This window comes from Lepus europaeus, chromosome 6 (genome assembly GCF_033115175.1).
Source record: "Lepus europaeus isolate LE1 chromosome 6, mLepTim1.pri, whole genome shotgun sequence".
NCBI lineage: Eukaryota > Metazoa > Chordata > Mammalia > Lagomorpha > Leporidae > Lepus > Lepus europaeus.
Window position 1 is genome coordinate 40221152 of NC_084832.1, and position 27561 is coordinate 40248712.

At 40.1% G+C, this 27561-nt stretch overlaps 1 protein-coding gene across 1 annotated transcript; it reads left to right on the forward strand.

Annotated features, from left to right (window-relative positions):
* DIS3 (DIS3 homolog, exosome endoribonuclease and 3'-5' exoribonuclease) lies at positions 1-27513 on the forward strand. The gene is made up of 21 exons (XM_062194093.1): positions 1-344; positions 944-1101; positions 3494-3687; positions 4090-4163; positions 5464-5631; positions 7045-7209; positions 8580-8693; positions 8815-8952; positions 10130-10276; positions 10953-11069; positions 11322-11423; positions 12446-12510; positions 12594-12678; positions 14320-14447; positions 18666-18752; positions 20788-20944; positions 22756-22970; positions 23063-23231; positions 23359-23517; positions 24117-24239; positions 25198-27513. The coding sequence occupies exons 1-21, from the start codon at positions 117-119 to the stop codon at positions 25276-25278; spliced, it is 2874 nt and encodes a 957-aa protein (XP_062050077.1). The 5' UTR covers positions 1-116; the 3' UTR covers positions 25279-27513.
* The last annotated feature ends 48 nt before the right edge of the window (positions 27514-27561 follow it).

The window sequence follows — 27561 nt, forward strand, 5'->3', positions numbered from 1 at the left end:
TGGAGCGGGAAGGGAGGAAGCTCCGGGTGAAATAGAGTTGTGCGACAGGGTTCCGAGCGTGACGCTGGTTCCCGCAAGAGCGCTGCCGGGGTCGCGATTCTGCACCGCGAGGCAAGATGCTCAAGTCCAAAACGTTCTTAAAAAAGACCCGGGCGGGCGGTGTGATGAAAATCGTGCGCGAGCACTACCTGCGGGATGACATTGGCTGCGGCGCTCCCGGCTGCTCGGCGTGCGGCGGCGCGCACGAGGGGCCGGTCTTGGAGCCACAGCCCCAGGACCCGGCCAGCACCCTCTGCCCAAGTCCGCACTACTTGCTGCCCGACACCAACGTGTTGCTGCACCAGGTGCGTCGGCCGGCGGGCGAATTGCGGACGTCGCGGCCCGACCCGGGCGACAGGGGATGTGACAGATAGGGAAACTGAAGGCCAAGGAGGAGGGTGTTTGGTAGTGTCACGTAGCTGGGGAGAAGCAGACTCCGTTGTTACCCAGCTTCCTCTGTCCCTGCTCAAGTTCTTTTCCCTGTGCTTTTTTTTTTTTTTTTCTTTTCAGTTCTGGGAGTCATATGTTAGGCTCGTTTTCTAACTCCTGGTGTCTCTTCTGCCTTAGATTGTAAATGCTTGGAGGCCGGGGACCTGGGCTTGTGTGGCCTCCAGCTTGCGACCCCCAGGCAGCTTGTAAGTGCCTACAAACGAAAACTGTGTGGGCCAACATGTTTACTTATCAGTAGCCTGACTTCGGAGGACTTTTGTGATTGGACCGTGTATTGCTTCTCTTTGCAAGACCTGAAGGGTTGAGTGACTCTTGTCACTTTTCCTGTAGCAAAGTGGTTCCTTGACTTACTGCGTAATTAATGTTTTTTTTAAGCTGATAGGGTTTTATGTTGACAAATACAGTCTACAGTTTCATATAGGAAAAATTTAACTTTTTTTTTCTCCCCTCTAAGATTGATGTTCTTGAGGATCCGGCCATCAGGAATGTGATTGTGCTGCAAACAGTTCTCCAAGAAGTGAGAAATCGGAGCGCCCCTGTGTATAAACGAATCCGAGATGTGACGAATAACCAAGAGAAGCATTTCTATACTTTTACTAACGAGCACCATAGGTAGGAGGCAAATTAGACTAACTATCAGAGAACCATGGGAGCAGCTGAGTTGGGGAGGGGGAGTTTCTGGGAGTAGTTCGGCAGAAGGTAAAGGCTATGTTTTCTCAGATATTTCATTCTTATGCAAGCTGGGCAGCAAATCATACTCAGTGGCTCTCACTGAAGCCAATGGACGTTGATGGCGTAAAGCCCCGAGTATACGTCTACTGGCGTCTGGGGTATAGCAGGTGCTCTTATTTCCCAAGTTGGTATTAGCATGAATTGAGCAACAGAGTCTTGGAGGATGAGATTTGCCTAATTTCCTGGAATTCCATGTAAAACTATGTAGATTTATTCCTAATGAGCTTGTAAAAGTTTACTATTTTAAAACATCACAATGAAGAAGATTAAGAAACAGTTTTAATGTGTGTTCTTAGAAAATGGTATTGCCTATACTGTGATATGTTTAGTAGCATCCCTGGCTACTAGGTGCTGGCACCAACCCTCCGTACTGAGTGGTACCAACTTAAAACTGTCTACCTACATGACCATCACCCACTGTGGGAAAATTCATCCCCTGATTAAGAACCACAGGGTGGGACCAGCGCTGTGCCATAGCAGGTAAAAGCTGCCACCTGCAGTACCAGCATCCCATATGGGCGCCGGTTCAAATTCTGGCTGCTCCACTTCCGATCCAGTTTCTGCAGTGGCCTGGGAAAGCAGTAGAAGATGGCCCAAGTCCTTAGGCCCCTGAACCCACATCGGAGACCAGGAAAAAGGTCCTGGTTTCAAATCAGCGTAACTCTGGCCATTGTGGCCATCTGAGGAGTGAACCAGCGGATGGAAGATCTCTCTCTCTCTCTCTCTGCCTCTCTGTAACTCTGCCTTTCAAAAAAATAAATATATCTTTAAAAAATAACAACAAAGATTGCACTGGGTTAGAGTGGAATTATGATAATGCAATTCCATAAGCCTATGCAAATTTTAAAAAGCTTAATTCTCTTTTTGTAAAAAAAAATGTTCATTTATTTGAAAGAGTAACAGGGGAGGGGGACTTCGAGATCTTGATCTTAATCTTCTATCTACTGGTTCACTCCCCGAATGGCCACCAATAGCTGGGCTAGGCCAGACTGATGCCAGGGGCCCAGAACTTCATCGTTGTTTGCCACATGGATGTTAGGAACCCAGGCACTTGGGCCATCTTCTGCCTTCCAAGGCACATTAGCAGGGAGCTGGATCAGAAGTGGAGCAGCTAGAACTTGAATTGGCACCCATGTGGGATGCCTAAGTTGCAGACAGCAGCTTAACCTGCTATACCACAATACTGGCCCCTCAAATTTCTCTTATTTAATTTCTCTCCACATTTAATATTGTTGTTGTAAAGAACATTATCAGTAAAGCACTTGTAGTGTTATTTTTAGCACCTTACTGTGTGGAAACAGAAGCATCAGTTGTTTTTCATTGTAGAAACACCTGTAATTTGGTGATAGTATAATCTTCAGATTTCGTGTGAGAGGATAGCAGTTCTGTCAGCTCAAATGCAGTGAATAGACCTTAGCAGAATGGGAGTTGATGGTAAACTCTTAGGACGCCCGGACAAATCTTATACAAGATTTTACTACTCAAGTCATGCTCAACCAAATTCAAACTTAGGACTCTTTTATGTCCTTTGCTCGTGAGCTTAAATATTAACAGATACATATAGTGGTATGGAACAAAATAATTCTAAAAACCATTATTGTAAATAAGTTTAAAATTCTAAAGTTGCATCTGTTGTCTTTAATCGCAAGAACCTATTGTACTATATTTTGTTATTGTGCTTAAATGTGACATTGAAGACCAGTTATTTGGGAGTTCAGAGCAAATAGACTTAAAAGAAATAATCATATCTGACCTGATCCTTCAGTCTCTAGATAGCCTCCGCCCTCTATTGAGTGTTTGCAATGGACAATTTACATCTGTTATGTATTTAATGATTATGGAATCACATGCTCATAGTCATAGCTAGCTACTATTTGTAGCTTTTATGAATTGCTCTTATTCTGCAGTTTGAATAAAATCTCAACAGATTTGCAATATATTATAGCTTGTTTCGATGAACTGTTTATTTAATGTCCCAACCTAAAGAATAAAGTCAGATCTTGAATTTCTCTTTTTATGCAATAAAATTATATTAGCCTTTTTATTGTTCCATTAGTCACATAATTTTCTTATTTTCCAAGCAAACTGTTGTCTTAAAATTTTAACTAATTTAAATAATCATCCTATTTATTTTTTCTCAAAGGTATAAATCTCAGTACATTCCAAGAAAAAGACGACTTTCCAATTCAGGGTTGAATATTTATATCCTAAGAGTTTTTATATATCCTTTTAAAAAATTTTTTTTCATTTTTTTTCTTTCCTTTACATTTAGGGAAACCTATGTGGAACAAGAACAGGGAGAAAATGCGAATGACAGGAATGATAGAGCCATTCGTGTAGCAGCAAAATGGTATAATGAACATTTAAAGAAATTGTCAGCAGAGAATCAGCTACAAGTTATCTTCATAACAAATGACAGGAAAAACAAAGAGAAAGCTGTAGAAGAAGGGATACCAGCTTTCACTTGTAAGTGTCATGGTAGAAGTGATTCGTGCATGTTTGCTTATAAGATTTAGCAGGCCCATGGTCGGATAGTCACTTGGCTGATATTTCCATAGTGCTGTATAACTTCGTGTGATTCTTTTGTTCTTGTTTTTTGCATTTATTAATTTCTCAGTGTTTTTCAGCTAGATAAATTGTGGTACCTAATAGTGGTTGGCTTTCTTCCCCTTCACCTTTTGCAATTGCTGTAGCGATAAAAGTTCATAGATAGGTGGACCCACTGCCTTAGTCAGGAGCACATCAACAAGTTGATTTTCTTTTTCTTTTGTCCCCCAAAAATTGACAAGAAATACTGTTACATGTTCTTTCATACCTAAGAAAAACAACACTTGAATTTATCAAGAATGACATAAACTTATTTTTCAGGTGAAGAATATATTAAGAGCCTAACTGCTAACCCTGAACTCATAGATCGTCTTGCTTGTTTGTCTGAAGAAGGGGTATGTTTCAGATATTTTTTTTCTTCTAATTTATTTTTGTGAAGTGAAATATTAACATAGCCACTTTGAGATATTAGATTTTAGTTACCAAATTTAAAACATTGGAACATGAATAGGTAAGCTGGAATTAGATTAGCAGTTGGGTCATAAAAAAAACCAAAAGTGGCTATACGAGACTTACTGCTAAATGAATTGACTTTCTAAAATAGCTGTATTCCCAGAAACCTAAGTAGTTGCCTGGCACATGATGGTGCACTGTTTGTGTGGTGAGAAAAGGAATGGAAACTGTGACTGGTAATTGAGGAGTATTTGTCAAATAAGTACAGACAGCATAAGGGCCAAAGGAGGAAGAAGGGAGTCCTAGGATGAGGTAGAACAGAAGAGGAAGAGCCAGATGATGATAAACCAGAAGTTATTCTGTAGGTTAGTAATGTTTCAAACATCTTAAAAATATCTACCTAAAGAGCTCTTGTGATGAGAATATAACTGATAGAATGCTGAGCTCACTGCCTTCTGTGGCAGGCTGAGGGAAGTTAGGGCTATATGAGAGTGTGGGTGGGGGGGCATGATAAGAAATGGTATTTATTTGAAGATCGCTTTAATGTCAACAGGTAAGGTGAAGCATTGCATAGAGGGCAAGATTAGAGACAAACAGATGAGTGATGGGGTCACTGCAGGAGCTGATCTGAGAAGGCGTGCTCAGGGATAATTATATTCTGAGCCTTCATTTCCTTATATGAATATATAAAGTAGATTTAGCAATAATGAATTCCTAGCTTTGCTACAAGGATTTAAAGATTATAACAGTTCTATTAGTAAAATTCCTAGTACCTGAGAACATAGCAGCTATTGTTATAATAGTAAGTTTTATGTACTAGGATGTTATACATATGTCCAATCTTCACAATATTTCTTTCATCCCTGTTTGCCTTTAACCAGCTACTTTACAAAGCTAAAGGAAATGAGAAGATTAAAAAGTTAGGATTGATTTTGGAATACAGATTTAGATTCGTCCTGTCCAACATGTAGCTACTAGTTACATGTGATTGTTTAAATTTCACTGAAATTAAAATTCAATTTGTCAGTTATACTATTTACGTTTCAGGTGTTCAGGAGAAATTTGTGCCTGATGGCTTCCATATTAGACATCACAGAAAGCTTTAACACTGGTTTAGAAGATACAGTATATTCTCTCACATTTATAGAGTTGTATATAATAATATGGATGTGATATTGATGGCTGTAGGCTGAGCAAACAGAAGACTTAACTAACTTAGCTTTTGGTTTATTTATTTTACAGAATGAAATAGAAAGTGGGAAAATAATATTTTCAGAGCATCTTCCCTTAAGTAAGTTACAACAAGGTATAAAATCTGGTATTTACCTTCAAGGAACATTTAGAGCCAGCAGGGAAAATTACTTAGAAGCTACAGTATGGATTCATGGAGACACGGAAGAAAATAAAGAGGCAAGTGTGGAAATAAATACCTTGTAAACCAGTACTTTTTTTGATTCCATATATTCTTTAACAAGTGTTTAGAAATTTGAGAATTTAAATTTGCTTTATCTTGCCAATTCATCAACTTAAAGGCAATTATACAGGAAGTTATCCTTACTAGTAGAATTAATCACTCTTTTTAGGAAATTGCTGTGGTAGAAAATGACTCTCTATTAACTCACTTTAAAGAGAATAAAATTTTGGGTTGGGCATTTGATACAGTGGCTAAGATGCTGTTTGGCACACTTGCATCCCAATATCAGAGTGCCTGGGTTCAGTACCGGCTCCACATTGTTTCCAACTTCTGGTAATGCCTACCAGATGATGCTGTAAGTAGTTGTTTAAGTAGTTGGGTTCCTACCACTCATGTGGAAGAGCTAAACTGAGTTTCTGGCTCCTGGCTTTGTCTTTGCCCAGCTCTGACTATTGTGAACATTTAGAGCAATGAATTAGTGAAAGGAAGATCTCTGTCTCTGCTTCTACTTTTCAAATAGAAAATAAAGATAAGCAAATAAAATTTTTTAAAAATGGGAAGAAGGAATAAAATCTACTCCCCAAATAATAAAAAATAAAATGTTTTTCTTTAAATGTTATGACCTGTTATACTATTTGCATAGTACTTGCAGAGAGCGTCCCATAGTTTAAAGCAAATAGCAACCATTTTGGGAGTGTTCAGTATTTGCTGGGGACTCTTCTTTTTTTTTGTTTTTTTTCTTTTTTTTGACAGGCAGAGTGGATAGTGAGAGAGAGAGAGACAGAGAGAAAGGTCTTCCTTTGCCGTTGGTTCACCCTCCAATGGCCGCTGCGGCCGACTCATCGCGCTGATCCGAAGCCAGGAGCCAGGTGCTTCTCCTGGTCTCCCATGCGGGTGCAGGGCCCAAGGACTTGGGCCATCCTCCACTGCCTTACCGGGCCATAGCAGAGAGCTGGACTGGAAGAGGGGCAACCAGGATAGAATCTGGCGCCCCAACTGGGACTAGAACCCAGCGTGCTGGTGCCGCAAGGCGGAGGATTAGCCAGTTAAGCTGCGGCGCCGGCCTGCTGGGGACTCTTCTAACTCTGCATTTCATTTAATCTTCCACTCAACCTATAATAGATGCTCTGTTTTTCAGTTACCCATGAGAATGTTGAGATATAGAAAGTTAAAGAGATTTTCCCAAGCCTCTTGGAACCATTAGAAGTTATGGTGGAGCCATGACCTTTTTTTTCTCCTTGATACTGAGAAATTGATGATGTGAGATAAAGGGAGACTATAATGAAAGAAAAACATAGAAGAAATAGAGATTGCATAGATATTCAATAATGAAAACACTTCTATTAGAAAACCTTTCCCTTGTTGTCATTAAAAATACTTGGGCACATGCTGTTTGCTGTTTTAAACAGATAATATTGCAAGGACTTAAACATTTAAACCGAGCGATTCATGAAGATATTGTGGCTGTGGAGCTTTTCCCCAAGAGTCAGTGGGTGGCACCATCTTCTGTGGTTTTGCATGATGAAGGGCAAAATGAAGATGATATGGAGAAAGAAGAGGAGAAAGAGCGCATGGTAGGAAACCAGCCAGGTTTTATATTTTGTCTGTGCAGCTTTGCATTATTATGTACCATGTCCTCTTCTGAGGAAGCTGAACAAATTTCATATTGATTGAATAAAATTATAGCTCTGCAGGTTTAATACATATCATACACATTTGACTTTCCTTTTAAGTAGTTTTAATTTCTTATTTTCTCAAAGAAATGGGTTAGATACAAAAAGATTTGAGTACAAAATTAGAAATCTATGACATTCAAAATTTTCTGACATAGTTTTCTGTTGTTAAAATTCCCTTAGCATAATGTACTTAAGATTTGAGGATTTTTAATTATTCCTCTTTATTACCGTATTTATAATGAAGAGAATGCTTTCAGTTATTTAAGATCTATATCTACCTTATATGACCTTTTTCTATCCTTATTTTATAATGATAGTAGTTTCAATACATGCAACATTTGCAGTTCTTTTCCCATCAGTTATGTTCAGTGCTCTGAAGTCTTAACATTCTTTTTTTTTTTTTTTTTTTTTTTTTTTTTGACAGGCAGAGTGGACAGTGAGAGAGAGAGAGACAGAAAGGTCTTCCTTTGCCGTTGGTTCACCCTCCAATGGCTGCCGTGGCCGGCGCGCTGCGGCCGGCGCACCGCGCTGATCCGAAGGCAGGAGCCAGGCGCTTCTCCTGGTCTCCCGTGGGTTGCAGGGCCCAAGCACGTGGGCCATCCTCCACTGCATTCCCTGGCCACAGCAGAGAGCTGGCCTGGAAGAGGGGCAACCGGGACAGAATCCGGCACCCCAACCGGGACTAGAGCCCGGGGTGCCGGCGCCACTAGGCGGAGGATTAGCCTGTTGAGCCACGGTGCCGGCCAACATTATTCTTGAAGAGTCAAGGCCTTTGGAGAATGTTAGAGGGGAAACACCAGGAGATCAGTAACTGTAACTCTTTCCAATGATCTGTAACTCTTTCCAATGTAGCAAATTAAAAACAAAGATACATCTCTTTCAATGAATTAATAAAGGTCCAGAGGAAGTGGTGACTATAGTCACTCAATGCAGATTAGTTCCAAAATCCTAGACTTCTAATTCCCAGACCTGGTGTGTCCTGAAATCAGGGAATCTTCATGTAACTGGAAAAAATTGACTTCTGTCATATTTATTTAGCTATTTTTATTGTTTGATTTTCTGTTTTTGTAATGGCTTTTTTAAAATCATGAAACCATTTCTGTGGTTTGGTTTGGCGTGTTCTCTGCATAGAATTTTGAAGCATAAAGATTCCGTAGTTTCCTCTTTGAATGTGTTAGTATCCATGTACATATTCTAATTTTGAAGAGAAATTACCTCATTAGACTTAGAGGGAAAGTAAACCAGATTATTTTTCTCTTGTTTCTCAGCTGAAAACTACTGTCAATGAAAAAATGTTAAAGCCTACAGGTAGAGTTGTAGGAATAATAAAAAGGAATTGGAGACCATATTGTGGCATGCTTTCCAAGTCCGGCATTAAGGAGGTGAGTAAAGAGGGTGTCACTGTGTAATAGGAAGTGATAAACATTGTCTTGAACTGATAGCCCTCTCTTTGCCTCCATTCTCAGATACTGTGTGTGTAAAATCTTTTCTAATTCCCTCCAGTCCAGAAGACATCTGTTTACGCCTGCTGATAGAAGAATCCCTCGAATTCGGATAGAAACTAGACAGGCTTCTACATTAGAAGGACGGAGAATAATTGTTGCTATTGATGGTTGGCCCAGAAATTCCAGATATCCAAATGTAAGCTGAAAGTATTAATTCAATTTAGGATATTAATCATTTATGAATGACATTGCTGCTTTTAATGAGAATAGGGTCTACTTTTATATAGGATTTGGGGGATACTTGGGGATACTCCGTTAAGTTACCTGATAAATGGCATATGTAATTTAAAAACCAATTTTATGAAATGCTAATATAAATTATGTGGTTACTTTTACTCAAATTCCAAAGCAAGTACTTGTTATGCATCAAGACTATGAAAAACGTGTTTGAGTCCTAAATAGATAATAGATTCTAATCAATAAACTTTGAAGCTATTTGAAGAATACTTTAAATTTGAAAGTGAATGAGAAATAGATGCCTTGTGATACAAGAACTGGGCCTTTATGAAGTGTCCATTAGAAGTCTTTTTTTTTTTTTTTTTTTAAGATTTATTTGAAAGAGTTACAGAGAGAGGTAGAGACAGAAAGAGAGGTCTTCCATTCGCTGGTTCACTCTCCAGATGGCCCCAATGTTCGAAGCTGAGCCAATCTGAAACTAGGAGACAGGAGCTTCTTTCAGGTCTCCTATGTGTGTGCAGGGGCCCAAGGACTTGGGCTATCCTCCGCTGCTTTATCAGGTGCATTAGCAGGGAGCTGAATGAGAAGTGGAGCAGTTGGGACTTGAACCTGTACCCACATGGGATGCCAGTGCTGCAGGCGAGGGCCAAGGCAGGGCTTTAACCCTCTGCACCACAGCACTGATCCCTAAAAAATTATTTTTAAGAAGTCAATACAGGGGCCAGCGCTGTGGTGTAGTGGTAAAGTTACCGCCTGCAGTGCCGGCATCCCATATGTTGCATCTCAGCCTCTGCACTTCTGAACCAGCTCTCTGCTATGGCCTGAGAAAACAGTAGAAGACGGCCCAAGTCCTTGGGACCCTGCACCTGCGTAGGAGACCTGGAAGAGCCTCCTAGCTTTGGATCAACCCAGCACTACCCAGTGCAGCCATCTGGAGAGTGAATCAGTGGATGGAGACTTCTCTCTCTCAGCCTCTACTTCTCTGTAACTGCCTTTCACATAAATAAATCTTTAAAAAAAAAAATCAATACAGGAACTTTCAGAAATACCAAGGTGATATATAAATTCTGAAGAATGTAGTATGTACTATAATAGCAATTAGCTGTAAAGTATGCCTTTCTAATATTTGGTTTTAGGGACACTTTGTAAAAAACTTAGGCGATGTTGGAGAGAAAGAGACTGAAACAGAAGTTCTGTTACTTGAGCATGATGTTCCCCATCAGCCCTTTTCCCAGGCTGTACTCAGCTTTCTGCCAGAGATGCCCTGGAGCATTACTGAAAAGGTGAGTTGAAAGGAATTCATAATGACTTTATAAATGTTATTATTATCTCCTACTTAATTTAATTTCCATACCTCTTCTTAAATACATGGAAACCATGGTCCCTCCTCCTCCCCTAAAAATGTAGTTAGGTACAGTATTCTGAGGCATGATGAAAATCATTCACTTCTTTACTAAAAAATAAATTTTTCAGGCCAGCACTGTGGCTTACTTGGCTAATCCTTTGCCTGCGGCGCCGGCACCCTGGGTTCTAGTCCCGATTGGGGTGCCAGGTACTACTCCCGGTTGCTCCTCTTCCAGTCCAGCTCTCTGCTGTGGCCCGGGAGGGCAGTGGAGGATGGCCCAAGTCCTTGGGTCCCTGCACCCGCATGGGAGACCAGAAGGGAGTACCTGGCTCCTGGCTTTGGATTGGCGCAGCACCAGCTGTGGCGGCCATTAGGGGAATGAACCAATGTCTCTCTCTCACTGTCTTACTCTGCCTGTCAATAAATAAATAAATAAATAAATAAGTATTTCTGGGGGCATATACTAGAGCATTTGTATGACAGATATTTCAAAGGCCACTAGTCACAAATGATAACGTGTGGTTATCGCTAAGGAGAGCTGTCATTGGAAGAGCTATGTTGCAGTCGTACTGTCAGAATACTTTTTTATTTCTTTATAATATGGCATCTTCTAGGACATGAAACACCGAGTAGACCTGCGACATCTCTGTGTTTGTAGTGTGGACCCACCAGGATGTACAGATATAGATGATGCCCTGCATTGCAGAGAACTGGAAAATGGAAATTTGGAGGTAATCATATTATAATGATGTTCTTACCTAAATATAATTCTATTTATGAGTTCATTCTTTTGACCCAGGGGAGAAATTGTGAATTATTCATGGGAAGTATAGTTAAAGCTATGGAAGCTAATGGGCATGTGTTGGAGGTTGAAATGGTAGATGCAACCTTTTCAGTTTAGCTGACATTCTTCTCATTAAAACTTTATTGGTACAGCTACCTAATTAAGCATACTGACATCCTTTTATTTTGATCTTTGGAAGGTTGGGGTTCATATTGCTGATGTTAGCCATTTTATTAGACCAGGAAATGCCTTGGATCAAGAATCAGCCAGAAGAGGAACAACTGTGTACCTTTGTGAAAAGGTAAGGAACTTAAGAACTTCTAACAATCATGGGCACTTTCGAATTCTATTTTTTAAGAAATGTTTAAATGAAATATTTATTTATTTACTTACTTATGTGAAATGCAGGGTTAGAGAAATATCTATCTGTTGGTTCACTGGGGCTGGTCCAAGTTGAAGCTGGGAGCCCATTTCTCCTGGGTGTTCCAGTGGGTGGGAGGGCCCCAAGTGTTTGGGCCTTCTTCCACAGCCTTCTCTGGTGTGTTAGTAAGGAACTGTGTTGGAAATGGAGCAGCTGGGACTCAAGCAGCGCTCCTGTAGGAGATGCCTGACATGGCAGGTGGTGCCTTGATACACTGCAGCTCAATGCCAGCCCCAGCTTTTGAATTCTTGAACAGTCATAGTCTGAAATAGTTCAGTATTTTAGCTTACATAGAATAAGGTGTCCTTACTCACTGAAAAGATTGCAAATTCTTGTTATGTTGTGGTCTAGCTAACAAGTAAATGTATTTAATACACATTGTGCAGCATTTATGCTTTAAGTGTTGTCCCCATAAACTTAGAGAGCAGTTGTGAAAGTGAAGGGGAAAGCAAAACTCAATCTATTAGTCTTCCATGGTGCTTTTTTCCATAAAGCTTTGTCTCTTGTTAAAATATTTTTACACTATGTAGTTTGTGTTTAGCATCAGAGAAAGGTCCAGTCATAGAGCTTGGTTGAGTTTATGTCTGCTATTGAGTACCACCTTATGTAAGCAAGGGGCTTCAGACCTTGAGAGGAGAGCTGGGTGGTTAATATAGAGACTTAAACCTAAATCTGCTGCAATAAAGTTCAGTTTTGTTTCATGGGTTCCTTCGGTAACAATTTCTCGTAAGCTGTTTTCCAAAAACAGACATTTAATTAGACATTCTCTCAGTTATCCTAGTCACAAAAACACACTTTTCCTCCTCTTGATAAATTATTGCTGTTTGAGAAAAGACCTTCTGATAAATGTATAGACATAGCTAAGTGACCTGGGACTCTACCTCTATTTTTATCTTTTGCAGAGGATTGACATGGTTCCAGAGTTGCTTAGCTCTAACTTATGTTCCTTAAGATGTGATGTTGACAGGTATTTATGCATATATTTTCATTAGATCACTATAGTTACTACTTTAACTGAGTCCTTTTAACAGGTCCTGTTTTTCCTCATAGGCTGGCATTTTCATGTATTTGGGAAATGAATCACAATGCCGAAATCTTAAGAACAAAATTTACCAAAAGTGTCATTAACTCAAAGGTTAGTTTCATGTTGATCTCTAATGTTTTAAAATCTTTTATTCTTTTAACAGTTTCCAAGATTTCTTCAAAAATTTAGGCTTATAACAAAATTTTTCTGCAATGTTGCAGCAAAATCTAGTTTTTTTTTTTTTTTTTTTAGTTATATGCTTAGTTTTTTATGTTACTCACAAATTAGTTAATGTAGCATTTGTCTTATTCTCAAAAATTTGCAAAGCCTGTGTAAATACTTGAGCAGACCAAATCGATGCCCTATCTCAGGAATCCCAGTAATTGAAGTTGTTCCTAATAGTGTTTTAAAGGTTACCATGTCTTCCATCTTCATACTTTCTTATTAAAGTGATATTTCAAATCATAGTTGGATTCTAGTAAAACTAGCCTGAGATTAGTTCAGACATAAGGGAGCCACATGGTCTTTCTCATCCTTTTCCATTTTTTGGTACTTTCGTTATAGTCTCCTTCATTTTTATTGTTTTTTTATTTAAAACAAAAAAGGTAGTTTTCCACTAGCAGAGAAACTTTTCTGTATCTGAGTTGTCTTTGAAGATTACTTGAAATCTTCTCTACTGATACATGTCCCATTTTTAGGGACTGACTTTTGGATATTTAGTAGATTTCCCCAAAACATGACATCCAGACTCCTGCAGTATTTGCCAGTGAGTCGGGAATAATGATCAGCTGGAAAGAGTTTCACTTTCATCAGCTGTTGTCAAAGATCTGACCTGCCTTTGTGCTTTATTTTAGCATGATCTTAGTATATTTAAAGATTTAATTATTTATTTGAAAGAGTTGTAGGGAGGGACAGAGAGATCTTCCATCTGCTGGTTCACCTCCCAGATGGCCATAAAGGATGGGGCAGGGCCAAACCAAAGCCAAGAGCCTGGAGCTTCATCCAAGTCTCCCATGTGGGTGACAGGAACCCAAGCACTTGGGCTGTCTTCTGCTTTCCCAGGCTGTTAGCGGGCTGGATCAGAAGTGGAGCAGCTGGGACACAAACTGGTGCCCATATTGGGATGCTGGCATCACAGGCAAGCAGCTTTACCTGCTATGCCACAATGCTGGCCCTAGTATTTATATTTTAATGGAACTATAAAATAATTAAAATTTAAGCCACTTAATTTAAGAATGTTGTCATTTTACTTTGAGTTTATAGTGCCTCAGAGAAGAATTGATGAAGCAGAATCATATGTAAAGAATAGTATAACAGGGCCAGCACTGTGGCATAGTGGGCTCTATGCCTAACCTGTGGCATCGGCAATCTATATGGGCTCCGGTTCAAGTCCTGGTTGCTTCTCTTCTGATCCATATCTCTGCTATCGTCTGGGAAAGCAGTAGAAGGTGGCCCAAGTGCTTTGGCCCTTGCACCCTCGTGGGAGACCCAGAAAAAGCTCCTGGCTCCAGATCAGCCCAGCTTCAGCCTTTGCAGCCATTTGGGGATGGAAGACCTCTCTGTCTCTCCCTTTCTCTCTGTCTCTCCCTCTCTATGTAACTCTGTGAAACAAACAAATAAATAAATAAAAATCTTTTTAAAAAAGTATAGCTATAAACTTCTGTTAATGTTTTAAATTTTTTGATGGATTTTGTTTAGAAATAGAACGTAATAAGCTAGATTTATTGTTTTAACATATATTTTCTTCTTTAGGCTTCTCTTACATATGCTGAAGCTCAGATGAGAATTGATTCAGCAACCATGAATGATGATATCACCACTAGTCTTCGTGGACTAAATAAGCTAGCTAAAATTCTGAAAAGAAGAAGAATTGAAAATGGGTACTTTTAAAAAATAGTTTTCAAATACATATTAGGATGTGTATCCTAATATTAATTAATTAATATATGTTAATATCACAACATGTATCAATATTAAGATAACTTGTGAGTTCTATGAAAAATATTTGATCATGGATGACAATTTATTATTTTTTAAAAACATTTATTTGGAAGAGAGAGAGAGGGTGAGATACACACATCTTCCATTTGCTTGTTCAGTCCCCAAAAGACTGCAAATATCAGGGATGGGCCAGGCCTAGGCAAGGAGCCCAGAACTTCATCTGGCTCTCCCTCATGGATGGCAGAGCCCCAAGTACTTGGGCCATCATCCCCTACCTTCCCAGGTGCATTAGCAGGAAGCTAGATTGGAAGCAGAGCAGCTAGGACTGAAATTGTAGATGCTGAATTTGCAAGTAGCAGCTTAACCCACTGTACCAGTATACTGGCTGCCAATTTATTACTTGATAAGCTGAATAGAAGCTCTTAAGTGGACACATCCCATTTCTTCTAGATGCCTTCTGAATATTAGCAATCGGGCTGTAAACTGAACTTTGCTCCGGAATTCTGTCTGGTAAATTGTACTAAAAAATGATGTGCTTGATTTAAAAGTTCTTAAATTTCTAGAAGGTAAGAACACCTTAGAACTTACATGGTTTGTTTTATTTTTAAATAGTAATGAGTCTCCAGGATGAATATTAATTTTCAGATGTTGAAATAAATATTAGAGTTAGAAGAGATTTAGGAATTGTTCAGTGCAACTCCTTCATTTTTTAAATACCCGAAAGATACACAGATGGAATCTTTCCAATGATCTGATGGCAAGTGGCAGCTTAGGGTATTCTAACCATTATGTCATGGTATTTGCCTAATTGCAAAAGGCATAAGGCAAAGAATCCTAAAATCCTAACCCAACATTGTTGAAAAAAAGCAGTTAACAATTTCATTCTTGGGGCTGGTGCTGGTAGTATTAGTAGGCTGGCACTCCACTGTGGCACCAGTGTCCCATGTGGATGCCAGTTCATGTGCAGGCTGCTCCTGTTCGATCCAGCTCTGGATCTGCTGTAGCCTGGGAAGGCAGTAGAAGATGGCCCAAGTGCTTGGGCCCCTGCACCCACGTGGGAGACTCGGAGGAAGCTCCTGGCTCCTGGCTTCAGATCAGCCCAGCTCTAGCAGTTGTGGGCATTTGAGGAGTGAGCCAGCAGATGGAGAACATTTCGCTCTGTCTCTCCCTCTCTTTATAACTCTGCCTCTCAAATAAATAAATATTTAAATTTCTTTTTATTCTTGAAAAACGGTTATCGGGGGTAGCAAGCACATGAGCCTTTCAGAAGCTGGTCTCTGGGCTCTCATGATCATCCAGGGTAGTGTCACAGTGGTCACTACAAAATGTTTTTGTTGGTGAGTACACATTCTACATCTGTACTAGTTCCTAAGATGTACCTATTTAAATTTAGGAAGTAGGCATTTGGTTCAGTGGTTAAGGTGTGACTTGAGATACTCACATTTCATATCGGAATATCTGGGTTCAAGTCCACTTCCAATTCTAACCTTCTGCTAATGTGCACCCTGAGAGACAGCAGGTAATGACTAAGTACTTGGTTCCCTGCTACCCACTAGGGAGGCCCAGGTTGATTTCTGAGCTGCTGGCTTCAGACTGACTCATCCCTGGTGGTTACAGGCATTTGGGGAATGAAGCAGTGGGTGAAAGATCTTTCTGTCTGTCCCTCTCTCTCTTTATGTCTCTCTGCCTTTCTAATAAATAAACATACAGATTTTTTTTAAAGGAATTTCTTAGTTCTAGGTTGATCTGCAGCTGTCTTAAAGTAATGTTAGTGTATGAAGAAACTTTTTTTTAAAAAGATTTATTTATTTTATTTGAAAAGCAGAATTACAGAGAGAGGGAGAGGAATAGTTGGTTCACTCTTCAAATGCCTGCAGTGGATGGAGCTGGGCCAAACCAAAGTCAGGAGCCAGGAGATTCATCCTCGTCTCCAACAAGGGTGCAGGGGCCAAAGAACTTGGACCACCTTCTGCTACTTTCCCAGATGCATTAGCAGGGAGCTGGATCAGAAGTAGGGCAGCTGGGAATCAAACTGGTGCCCATATGGGATGCCAGCGCTGCAGGTGACAGCTTAACCTGCTGTGCTACAGCACTGGCCCCATGAAGAAACATTATGTTGCCTTGTGGAAATTTACTTTTCAAAGTAGAACTTAAAGGGCCAGTGCTGTGGCATAATAGGCTAAGCCTCTGCCTGCGGCACCAGCCTCCCGTATGGGTTCTGGTTCGTGTCCCAGCTGCTCCACTTCCAGTCCAGCTCCCTGCTAACGGCCTGGGAAAACAGTGGAAGATAGCCCAAGTGCTTGGGCCCCTGCACCCACGTGGGAGACCCAAAAGAAGCTCCTAGCTCCTGAGTTCAGTTTGGCTCAGCTTCGGCCATTGTGGCCGTTTGGGAAGTGAACCAGTGGATGGTTCTGTCTGTCTCTCCCTCCCTCTGTCTCTAATTCTGCCTTGCAAATACATAAGAAAAATCTTTAAAAAAAAAAAAAGTAGTCAACTACATTAAGAAAAAGAGAGAGAAAACTTAATACATTTAGCCCCTTAGCATAGTAAGTTATCTGACACATAGCACTCACATATTAATAGCTGTTGGTACTGATGATCTATTGGTACTAGTTTACCAGTCTGCTCTCTCGGTTAAATCTTCCTGGGATGTACTTTTGAGCTGTGTATCTTCTGACGTAGCCAACCTCCCCAAGGTAGCTTCCTTTTTGCCTCTTTCCATTGTTCCCCACCTCAGTTCATTGCTTTTTTCTTTTTAAGATTTATTTATTCACTTGAAAGGTAGAGTTACAGAGAGACAGATCTTCCATACACTGATTCACTCCCCAAATGTTCACAATGGCCACGACTGGGCCAGTCTGAAGCCAGGAGCCAGGAGCTTCATCTGGATCTCCCAAGTGGGTGTAAAGGCCCAAGTTCTTGGGCCATTCTCCGCTGCTTTCCCAGGCACATTCTCAGGGAGCTGGGTGGGAAGTGGAGCAGCTGGGACTCAAATTGGCGTCCATATGGGAGGCTGGTGTTGCAGGCCATGGCTTTACAAACTTCTGTGCCGCAACGCCGACTCCCATTGTTTTCTATAGTAGCTAAAGTCCTGCCAGGTGTCTTTATTTGTAAAAGTGAACAATCAATGCTAATAATATAAAAAAGTCACTCAGTAAAAACTCATAGTTTGGGTACAGAAGTTATTCCAGCCCCTAGAAGCATAAGATAACTCAGACTTTCTTCTGCAGGTATTACTGTTTTGTTAGCTGGGTTTTTTATTTATTTATTTATTTTTTTTATTTTTGACAGGCAGAGTGGATAGTAAGAGAGAGAGAGACAGAGAGAAAGGTCTTCCTTTTTGCCATTGGTTCACCCTCCAATGGCCACCGCGGCTGGCGCGCTGCGGCCGGCGCACCGCGCTGATCCGATGGCAGGAGCCAGGTGCTTCTCCTGGTCTCCCATGGGGTACGGGGCCCAAGTACTTGGGCCATCCTCCACTGCACTCCCTGGCCACAGCAGAGAGCTGGCCTGGAAGAGGGGCAACCAGGACAGAATCCGGTGCCCCGACCGGGACTAGAACCCGGTGTGCCGGCGCCGCAAGGCGGAGGATTAGCCTAGTGAGCCGCGGCACCGGCCTTGTTAGCTGGGTTTTTATTTTATTTTTAAAGGTTTATTTCTTTGAAAGGCAGAGTTAGAGAAAAGGAGAGACATAGAGAATAAAATCTTCTATTTGCTGATTCACTCCCAATATGGCCACAACAGCTGGGCCAGGTTTAAGCCAGGAGCCAGGAATTCCATCGTGGTCTCACACATTGGTAGCAGGGGCCCAAGCACTTGGGCCATCCTCCACTACTTTCCTAGGCACATTAGCTGGGAGCTGGATTGGAAGTAGACCAGCCAGGACTGAAACTGGCATCCCATAAGGGGTCATCACAAATGGTGGCTTTACCTGCTACCCACAACATTGCCAAGCTCCCCCGCCCCCGCCAATTTTTAGATTTGTAAAATACTGTTCATTTAGATAATATAAAATATAGCAGATAATACTAAAGCTTTCAGAATTCTGAACAACTGCTCTGAACTTGCTCAGTCATTTTCTACTTTAAATGAATCATTTGCAGAAAGTTGTGCCTGTACTGGCTTGCTTCACTGATTTGCCTCTAATTTTTGTTTAGGGCTTTGACTCTTTCTTCTCCAGAAGTTCGATTCCACATGGACAGTGAAACTCATGATCCTATAGATCTGCAGACCAAGGAACTTAGGTATGCACTGTTAAAACTTTGAAATAAAAAGACTAGTATGTGAATAACCAAATCATCTAGTTTTATTAAGGTTATCATTTCTATATATTTTCTTGGCTTGTAAAATACATGGAAAACAGATATCTCACTTTTTTTTATATAATACTAGTATCTGGAATATAATAGAAAAATTTCCATTTTTTAATTTGTTTGCTTTGATGTAAAGTATATTAGAACTTGACTGTTAATAATTCTGGTAAGTAAAAGTAGACTGCCCTGGTTAATTTCTTAAGTATTAAATGGATAAAGTGGTAAGATAGAGGAATTGAAGCCAGACTGTCTAGGTCTGGATTCCACATCTGCCACTCTTACCTGTTTATCGACCAGTAAATTAACCTGGTGTTGCAGGCCATGGCTTTACAAACTTCTGTCTGCAACAGAAATGTACTTTACATGCCATGGTGTATTTGTAAGTTACTACTGAAAGTCATACCTACCTCAAGTCATGCTTCAGGGAACACTGCTTGGATGTTTGTTAATGTTGTCTTGTTTTTTTTCTTGATTTAGTTCAGATGCATGAAGCAAGGCTATTTGGTTTAATCAGAATTTAGATCTCTGCATATTTTATGAGGTGGATGTAAAATTAATCATGCATGAGTGCTTTTCTAGGAGACAATCAAGGGTTAACTTAGATTCATTTCTTAGGACCACTTTAGTTTTAGACCAAGAATTTCTGAATTCCTGAACAGAACTTCAGTGGAACTATGTCTAATGTTAACATTAACAATAAGCACAATACTAGAAACTTTTGAAAAAAGGTTGCTAGAGTAGAACATCACCTGTTTCTAAGATTGTCCCTGTATGATTGGAAGTTTTTCTTTTTTTTTTTTTTTTTTTTTTCTGACAGGCAGAGTGGATAGTGAGAGAGAGAGACAGAGAGAAAGGTCTTCCTTTTTGCCGTTGGTTCACCCTCCAATGGCCGCTGCGGCTGGCGTACCACGCCGATCCGAAGCCAGGAGCCAGGTGCTTCTCCTGGTCTCCCATGTGGGTGCAGGGCCCAAGGACTTGGGCCATCCTCCACTGCCTTCCCGGGCCATAGCAGAGAGCTGGCCTGGAAGAGGGGCAACCGGGATAGGATCCAGCGCCCCAACCCGGACTAGAACCCGGTGTGCCGGCGCCGCAAGGCGGAGGATTAGCCTGTTAAGCCACGGCGCCGGCCGAAAGTTTTTCTACTAGTTATACAATTAATATATGTTAGGAACCTTGCCAAGAAGTTACAGGATTTTTATTAAAAATGAGAGCATGAATGAGATTAGTGCCTGTTCAGTGACTTGGAAGGAAGAAAACACTGTATAAATAGAAGATAGATTACATATTAAACTTACCTTAAAGTATATGTATAGAACAAAAGCTGTCAGGCTGCTTGAGTTTAGGTAAAATTGTATGGACTTGGATTCTGAAACTGCTAGTACCTTGTACCTTGAGCGGAATGATGTTGCACATCCTGTTTCCTCATCTGCAGAACAGTGTGTGTGTGTGTGTGTGTACTTAGAGCACAATGCATGACTCATTGTAAATACATCTCCTCAGTCACTTGGTGGGGCAAAACTAATTTTTTAAGCCAAAATTTGTATGATCTAAAAAGCATTTATTTCATCTGAGTGAAGATTATGTTTCTAAAATTAAATAAAAATTTCATTGGCCCCAGTAGAAGGAGATGAAAATGGTGATGTTTTAGATTTTTTGTATTACTGGCTTTAGTAAAGCTCCTGCTTTTCTTGAGTACAGTTGTTGGTCTCCTCTAGCACATAAGATTTACTCACACAGTAGATCTGTAATCAAGATCGGTAGTAATGAAGCCTGAGTGAATGAGAATGGGCATGAGAAACTAAAGAGCCATAGATCAAGAAAACATACATGTGCACACACATGAATGTTTATACAGGAAATGCTTCAGTTATCTTACTGGCAGAAAAGGTAACCTGTGAATAAATAAGATGTATAGCAATCTCAGATTTTCTTTCCTCGTTTAATACATTACTTTTCCAATTTGCAGAGAAACAAATTCCATGGTGGAAGAATTTATGTTACTTGCCAATATCTCTGTTGCCAAAAAAATTCATGAAGAGTTTTCAGAACATGCTCTGCTCCGAAAACATCCTGCTCCACCTCCATCAAATTATGAAATTCTTGTTAAGGCCGCTAAGTCCAAGGTAAAACCTTGCAGCTTGAAAAATCATTTGTATTTGTGTAGTGGTCTAGCCATTGTACTGAACACTTTCTATTCACATCTACATAAAACTTACGTCGTTTATTATTGAAAACTAGTTCTTTTAATGGAAAAAATTTTAACTTAGATATGGTCATCTCTTGCTGCATCAAGGTCATCTGCTTAGTAAAATCTGTTACTGCCTTTAAAGAGCGCTGCATGCTAAAGCTGGATATTATAGACTAAGTTATTTGCAGTATCCTGGACATACAAAGTTGTTCTACTATTTTTTTTTTTTTTTTTTTTCGACAGGCAGAGTGGATAGTGAGAGAAGAGAGACAGAGAGAAAGGTCTTCCTTTTTGTGGTTGGTTCACCCTCCAATGGCCGCTGCGGCCGGCGCATCGCGCTGATCCGAAGCCAGGAGCCAGGTGCTTCTCTCCTGGTTTCCCATGTGGGTGCAGGGCCCAAGGACTTGGGCCATCCTCCACTGCCTTCCCGGGCCAAAGCAGAGAGCTGGCCTGGAAGAGGGGCAACTGGGATAGAATCCGGCGCCCCGACTGGGACTAGAACCCGGTGTGCCGGCACCGCAAGGCGGAGGATTAGCCTGTTAAGCCACGGCGCCGGCCTCTACTATTTTTGTCATTACATTTATGAGGCTACTTCAAAAAGTTCACGTGCTAGAAAGGAATTAAAAGATAACCTAAAAGGAATATCTTGGTGCAAAAAAAATTTGAAATTTATGCAGTTTGTTCATAATATGTATATTCCACAACTTTCTGAAGACTCCCCATAAATTTTTGTGCCTATAACTTCATGGTTTTTATGAACTGCCTAAACAAATATGTTTTTTTATTTCTCAACTCTGTTAAATCCTGTTAAATTTATGTCATGTCTCTAAGAAGGAAGTTTATTATTGCACTAATGGAAAAGAGGAAAACTATGGAAAGGGCACCATTTTCTCAGCCCTGCCTAACCCCAGTCTGTGGTTAGTAGACTTATTTAGCACACTTGACCTTTGTGGTAATTGTGGCTTATGTTGGTTTTCCTTGGCTCACCTGGCCAGGCTCCATCTTTCCCATCTGGAAGACAACTGCATGGAGTAGCCTGGGCTCTCCAGGCATCATTCTACCACCATGGTGTTGGTTTGTAATTTGGCTCAGACTTTTCTGGTGTGCCTACCTTTGTCACATCTATGAGGACTGAATCAACTTCTCACTTCTCTACTTCAGAATTATTTCATAAATTGGGGGATTTGTTCTCATTGTCTGTCGTCTGGTTAAGAGCCAGGTAGAGAAAGGAGGGTTTAAGTATTTTTGACTGCTTCTCATAACGTAGAACAAAGCTACTAAATGTGATATATCAGACTACTGTTCTGACTGAACTATAGTGACCTGTAGTTTGGCCTTTACGTCTACTTTGAATGGATGGAAGATTACTAGAGATGAAAACTTGACATGCTGAGGAGGATTCCAGGTCTGCTTTGATTTTTTTTTTTCACCCAGTCAAACATTAGGCAGAGGCAAACTAGGCTTCAAGAAATGACATGACTGTTACGTTCTCCTTCCCCCACAGAAGACTTCTTCAAGGCTGGATACTTCATCACTCTTAAATGCATTCCAAAAGTTTTAACTTTTGGTATTGCACAAAACAGTCATTACTTTTTATGTATTTTAATTTTCCTATATGAAGAATAAAAGGTATAAACATAGATTATGTGGTCAAAAACACTATTGTTTGTTCAGTTGGCTAGTTATAAGACACGATCATACTGATTTATAAAAGTTTAATATGTTCTTCCCTCTTTTGATTCACAGAATTTGGAAATTAACACTGATACTGCCAAGTCTTTGGCTGACTCTTTGGACCGGGCTGAGTCTCCTGTTTTCCCGTATCTAAACACTCTGTTAAGAATATTAGCCACTCGCTGCATGATGCAAGCTGTGTATTTCTGTTCTGGAATGGATAATGACTTTCATCACTATGGCTTAGCATCGCCAATATACACACATTTTACTTCACCCATCCGAAGGTATTTCCCTTGACATGAAAGGAGAGAGGAAATTTAAAAGGACATTTTAGTGTTTATGTACTGTGGTTCTTATTTCTCCTTTGTACACCTAGATATGCGGATATCATTGTTCATCGGCTGTTGGCTGTGGCTATTGGAGCTGACTGTACTTATCCAGAGTTGACAGACAAACACAAACTTGCAGATATTTGTAAAAATTTGAATTACCGGCACAAAATGGCTCAGTATGCCCAACGTGCATCAGTGGCATTTCACACACAGGTATTTGCCTTCTACGATAATGCTAGGAGTAATGAACTTTTGTTTGCTTTTTCTTTAGCAGTTATTTTTCCTAATTTCATAATATTAAAGACTATTTTAAATAAAAAGATTGCATGTTATTTTGCAGTTATTTTTCAAAAGCAAAGGAATAGTAAGCGAAGAAGCCTATATTCTATTTGTAAGAAAGAATGCCATCGTGGTGTTAATTCCAAAATATGGTTTAGAAGGTACAGTCTTTTTTGAAGAAAAGGATAAACCAAAGCCACGGCTTATTTACGATGATGAGGTATAGTATTTCTCATGCTTTTCCTTTTTGGGGAGCAGGGGACACTGTGACAGTTTATAAATGATAGTTAATAAAGTATAACGTTATTTTTGTATCATACAGTATTTACTTCAGATCTCTAAGTACATGCCAGAAAAATCCACATTGAATTATACTAGCTAAGTTATGGTTTTGTTCATAATTTCTCACCTCAGGATATTTTCCCATATATAAAGGTTGTCCTTTCATACCGTTATCTGACACTGTTACTTCTCTAACCTTGGAAGGACTCGAACTCAGAGATTATTTAAAAAACAAACTGTGCCCAACCATCTTGTGTTCCTCTACTAGACAGACAGGAAGTTTGATAATCAATAGAGAGAGAATCTTAAGATGAATGAGTACATATTAAGACCACCTTAATCAAGGAAGTATGCACATAAAGAAGTTGTAGTTATGTGAGACTACTAGGTTAGTAGGTTTTGTTAAATTGAACATCTAGATGCTTATTAATATTGAGGTACTTTTTAAACTTTTACTTTGAAAGATAAATTGTGAAGAATTAGAACAAAGCTTCAATATGAGAATGCAATTAAGAGTGATAATTGTGTTTTGTTTAGATACCTTCACTCAAAATAGAAGATACAGTGTTCCATGTGTTTGATAAAGTTAAAGTGAAAATTATGTTAGATTCATCTAATCTTCAGCATCAGAAAATCCGAATGGCCCTGGTGGAACCTCAGGTTGGATCAGACTTAAAATTTCCAAGTTGCGGTGGAACAAATGGTGAAAATTTGTAAAAGACAGGGATTTCATTATTTCAGTTTAATGTCAGAGGGAATCCTTTAAGTGTGGAAGCCAAATATTTGCCTAGAAAATCCTATTTTTTCCCTGATTTCCCTAGGCCACTGCATCATAGAAACCTAAGATTCTTCTGAAGTTCTTAAAATATCTTTCCATCCTCCTGCCTAATCCTTCTCCCTGAGTTTTGAAATCTGTACTATTGAAGATAAAGTGTAGGTGTTTTCAGCTCAGACTTTGGTTCCTTTTTTGTTTTTTGGTTGTTTTATAAAATCTTTTTTTAAAAGATTTATTTATTTGAGAGACAGAGAGATCTTCCATCTGCTGGTTCAATCCCCAAATGGCCACAACAGCTGGAGCTAGGCCGATCCAAAGCCAGGAGCCAGGAGCTTCTTCTAGGTCTCCCACATGGGTGCAGGGGCCCAAGGACTTGGGCCATCTTCTGCTGCTTTCCCAGGCCACCATCAGGGAGCTGGATTGGAAGTGGAGCAACCAGGACATGAACCAGCGCCCACGTGGGATGCCAGCACCGCCGGCATAGGCTTAACCTACTAAGCCACTGTGCCAGCCCCGAGACACATTGCTTCTTAACCTCAACGTACCTGGGGCTCCTGTAGCTCTCTGTCACACACACTAACTGCACCAGTGTAAACTGGACATGGGAAAGGCTGTGTTGCAGTTAAAACACTGTCCAAATATGACATGCCTCTCACCTGTTGAGACCAGGTCTACTATTTGAACCATTATGACTTTGTGTGTAAAACCTTCATTAACACCTATTATGTGTCTCAATTCCTACATCTTTTTAAACTTGAAAGTGGAAATGGGGGAGGGAAGGAGTATTTCTTATATTACACTTTTAAAATCACCTGATTTTTTCCTCCATTTGCATTATTTTAGATACCAGGGATAAGCGTTCCTATGGATATTTCAAATATGGATTCTGAACCAGGGAAAAAGAAGAGGAAGCTTGAAAAATAGCTACATTCGAGAAAAATTTTCAAAAACTGGTTTAAAAAAAAAATCTTGAGAGACCCCCTTCTAAGCCTAAGTGTGTGTGATAGTTTGTTACTTTTAAGTATATTTTAATAATTTTAGAAATTTGCATTTTTATTGAACTGTTGACTGTCTTTATCGTACCACTTTGTTTCCAGATTGAACAGAACTATTTATGCAGAAAAATTCAGTTGATTATCCATCACTTAGTGACAGGGTGAGCAACATCAGGGATCTGTGAAGATCGTTGAAATGGAGTACTCATCTGCTCATTGAAGGGCAGATTAATTTCACATAACTACTTTAATATTGGTAGGAAAAAACCCCATCATTTTCCTAACACAGGAAAATGAGCATTTGAGAAGGAAAAGTCTTTCCAAATCTTGAAAGCCATCAGTGTTTGGCATTTAATCTTCTTTGCCATCTTTAATTTACCTAACTTACATGAAGTATTTCCTCTACTGTTTTTTTTTTTCAAGTGGTCCTTGCACAGCTATGTTTGGCAATTGGTAGGAAACCAAGATAAAAATAGGATAATGAGAGCTGACTTGGAAAATACTTTTTTTATTACCAGGTAGTAAGTGTGATTATATTCCTTGGCTTTCAGCTCTAATCTCTCCCCAAGATAGGGAATCTGAGCTCAGAGAAATACAGATGGTAAATGTCTACAACTTTTTATCTTGTAAAAACATAATGGGTTTTAAATTCCATTTGTATCAGATTATATAGGAGAGGAGGAATTGTATAAGAACATAATAAAAGGAACAGATTAAAATTAGTTTTATAATTTGGTGTGTCAGATTGACTACTTTCCTATTAACCAGAGATTACCAATGACTAAATGTGTTTTCAGCATTTTGGGATACAGTTTTTTAAAACCTTTGACTTGTTAAAATTTTTTTTTAATTTGAAAGAGTGACAGAGAGAGGGACAGAGAATTTCCATCCTCTAGTTAACTCCCTCAATGGCCACAAGGTTTGGGACTAGGCCAGGCCAAAGCCAGGATTCTGAGTCTCCTATATTGGTGGCAGGGTTCCAAGTACTTGGGTCATCTTCTGTTGCCTTCCCAAGCGCATTAGCAGGGAGCTGATTGGAAGTGGAATAGCTAGAACTCGAACAGGTAGTCTGATATGGGATGCCGGTGTTACAGGCAGTGGCTTAACCCTGCTGTCTACAACGTCAGCCCCAAGACCTTTGCCTTGGCTTTTCAATTTCTAAAGCATGTGATGGTGTTATCAGGTCAATCATCGGTCAAGTAAACTCTCCCTTCACGGAGCTTGCAGTATGAGAAAAGACTGGCAAACAAATCAGTGGTGTACTAAGTGACTACAATTAACAATATTTACAATTATTTAGGCATTCAGTAATGGTTGAGTGCTCCCAGTTTTCTATTATTGAAGGAAACATGCATGCACTGAGGCAGAACTCATTTCAACTGAAGGGAAATAGCCTTAAGTAGTTTTTGATCCAAGAAAAGTGGGGACAATGACTAACATACTCAAGCAATAGTCAGCAAGCCTTTTCCACTTTGCTGCCTGGAATCTGTGTTGCAGCTGGGGTACTTAACTCTGTGGTAGCTGTAGTGAGTGAAGCAGCCAGACAATATGTAAACAAGTGAGCACGGCTACACTCCAATAGCTTTCTCTATAGATATGGAAATAAGTTTCAAATGATTTCCCTGTGTCAAGCAAGTTAGTAGGGAGCCGGGTCAGAAGCAGAGTAGCCGTGACCTAAACTGGCTGCTCCAGTATGGGGTGCTGGCATTGTAGTCACTGCACCACAAGTGCTAGCCCCGTGATCCTCTTTTTAACAAATGAAAAAAATAATGAAGTTTATGGCTCATATAAAGTAATGAGAGTGGAGAGGAATTTTAAATGCTGATTAAAATAACTGCTTCATTCTTTCTTGACTTGTGCTATTAAAAAATTATAGCCAGGGAAGCTCTTATCCTTATCACCTAGAGCTCCTCTTCAATTTGTAGCAGTTGTGTTTTTCTTTTTTTTAAATTGTATGTATTTGAGAGGCAGAGTTACAGAGAGAGGCAGACAGAGAGAAATGTCGTCCATCTACTAGTTCACTTCCCAAATGGCTGCAACAGCTGGAGCTGGGCCAATTTGAAGCCAAAAGCCTGGAGCTTTTTCCAGGTCTCCCATGTGACTGCAGGGGCCCAAGCACTTGGGTCATCTCCCACTGCTTCCCCAGGTGTATCAGCAGGGAGCTGGATCAGAAGTGGAGCAGCCAGGACGCAAATTGGCACCAATATGGGAT

What these genes read in the sequence shown, in the direction of transcription:
- DIS3 (XM_062194093.1), top strand. Translation starts at nt 117, where the DNA reads ATGCTCAAGTCCAAAACGTTCTTAAAAAAGACCCGGGCGGGCGGTGTG. An exon ending in CTGTGTACCTTTGTGAAAAG is followed by an intron (nt 11,424 to 12,445) that starts GTAAGGAACTTA and finishes TATCTTTTGCAG; the next exon opens with AGGATTGACATGGTTCCAGA. An exon ending in CAGTGGCATTTCACACACAG is followed by an intron (nt 23,232 to 23,358) that starts GTATTTGCCTTC and finishes GTTATTTTGCAG; the next exon opens with TTATTTTTCAAAAGCAAAGG.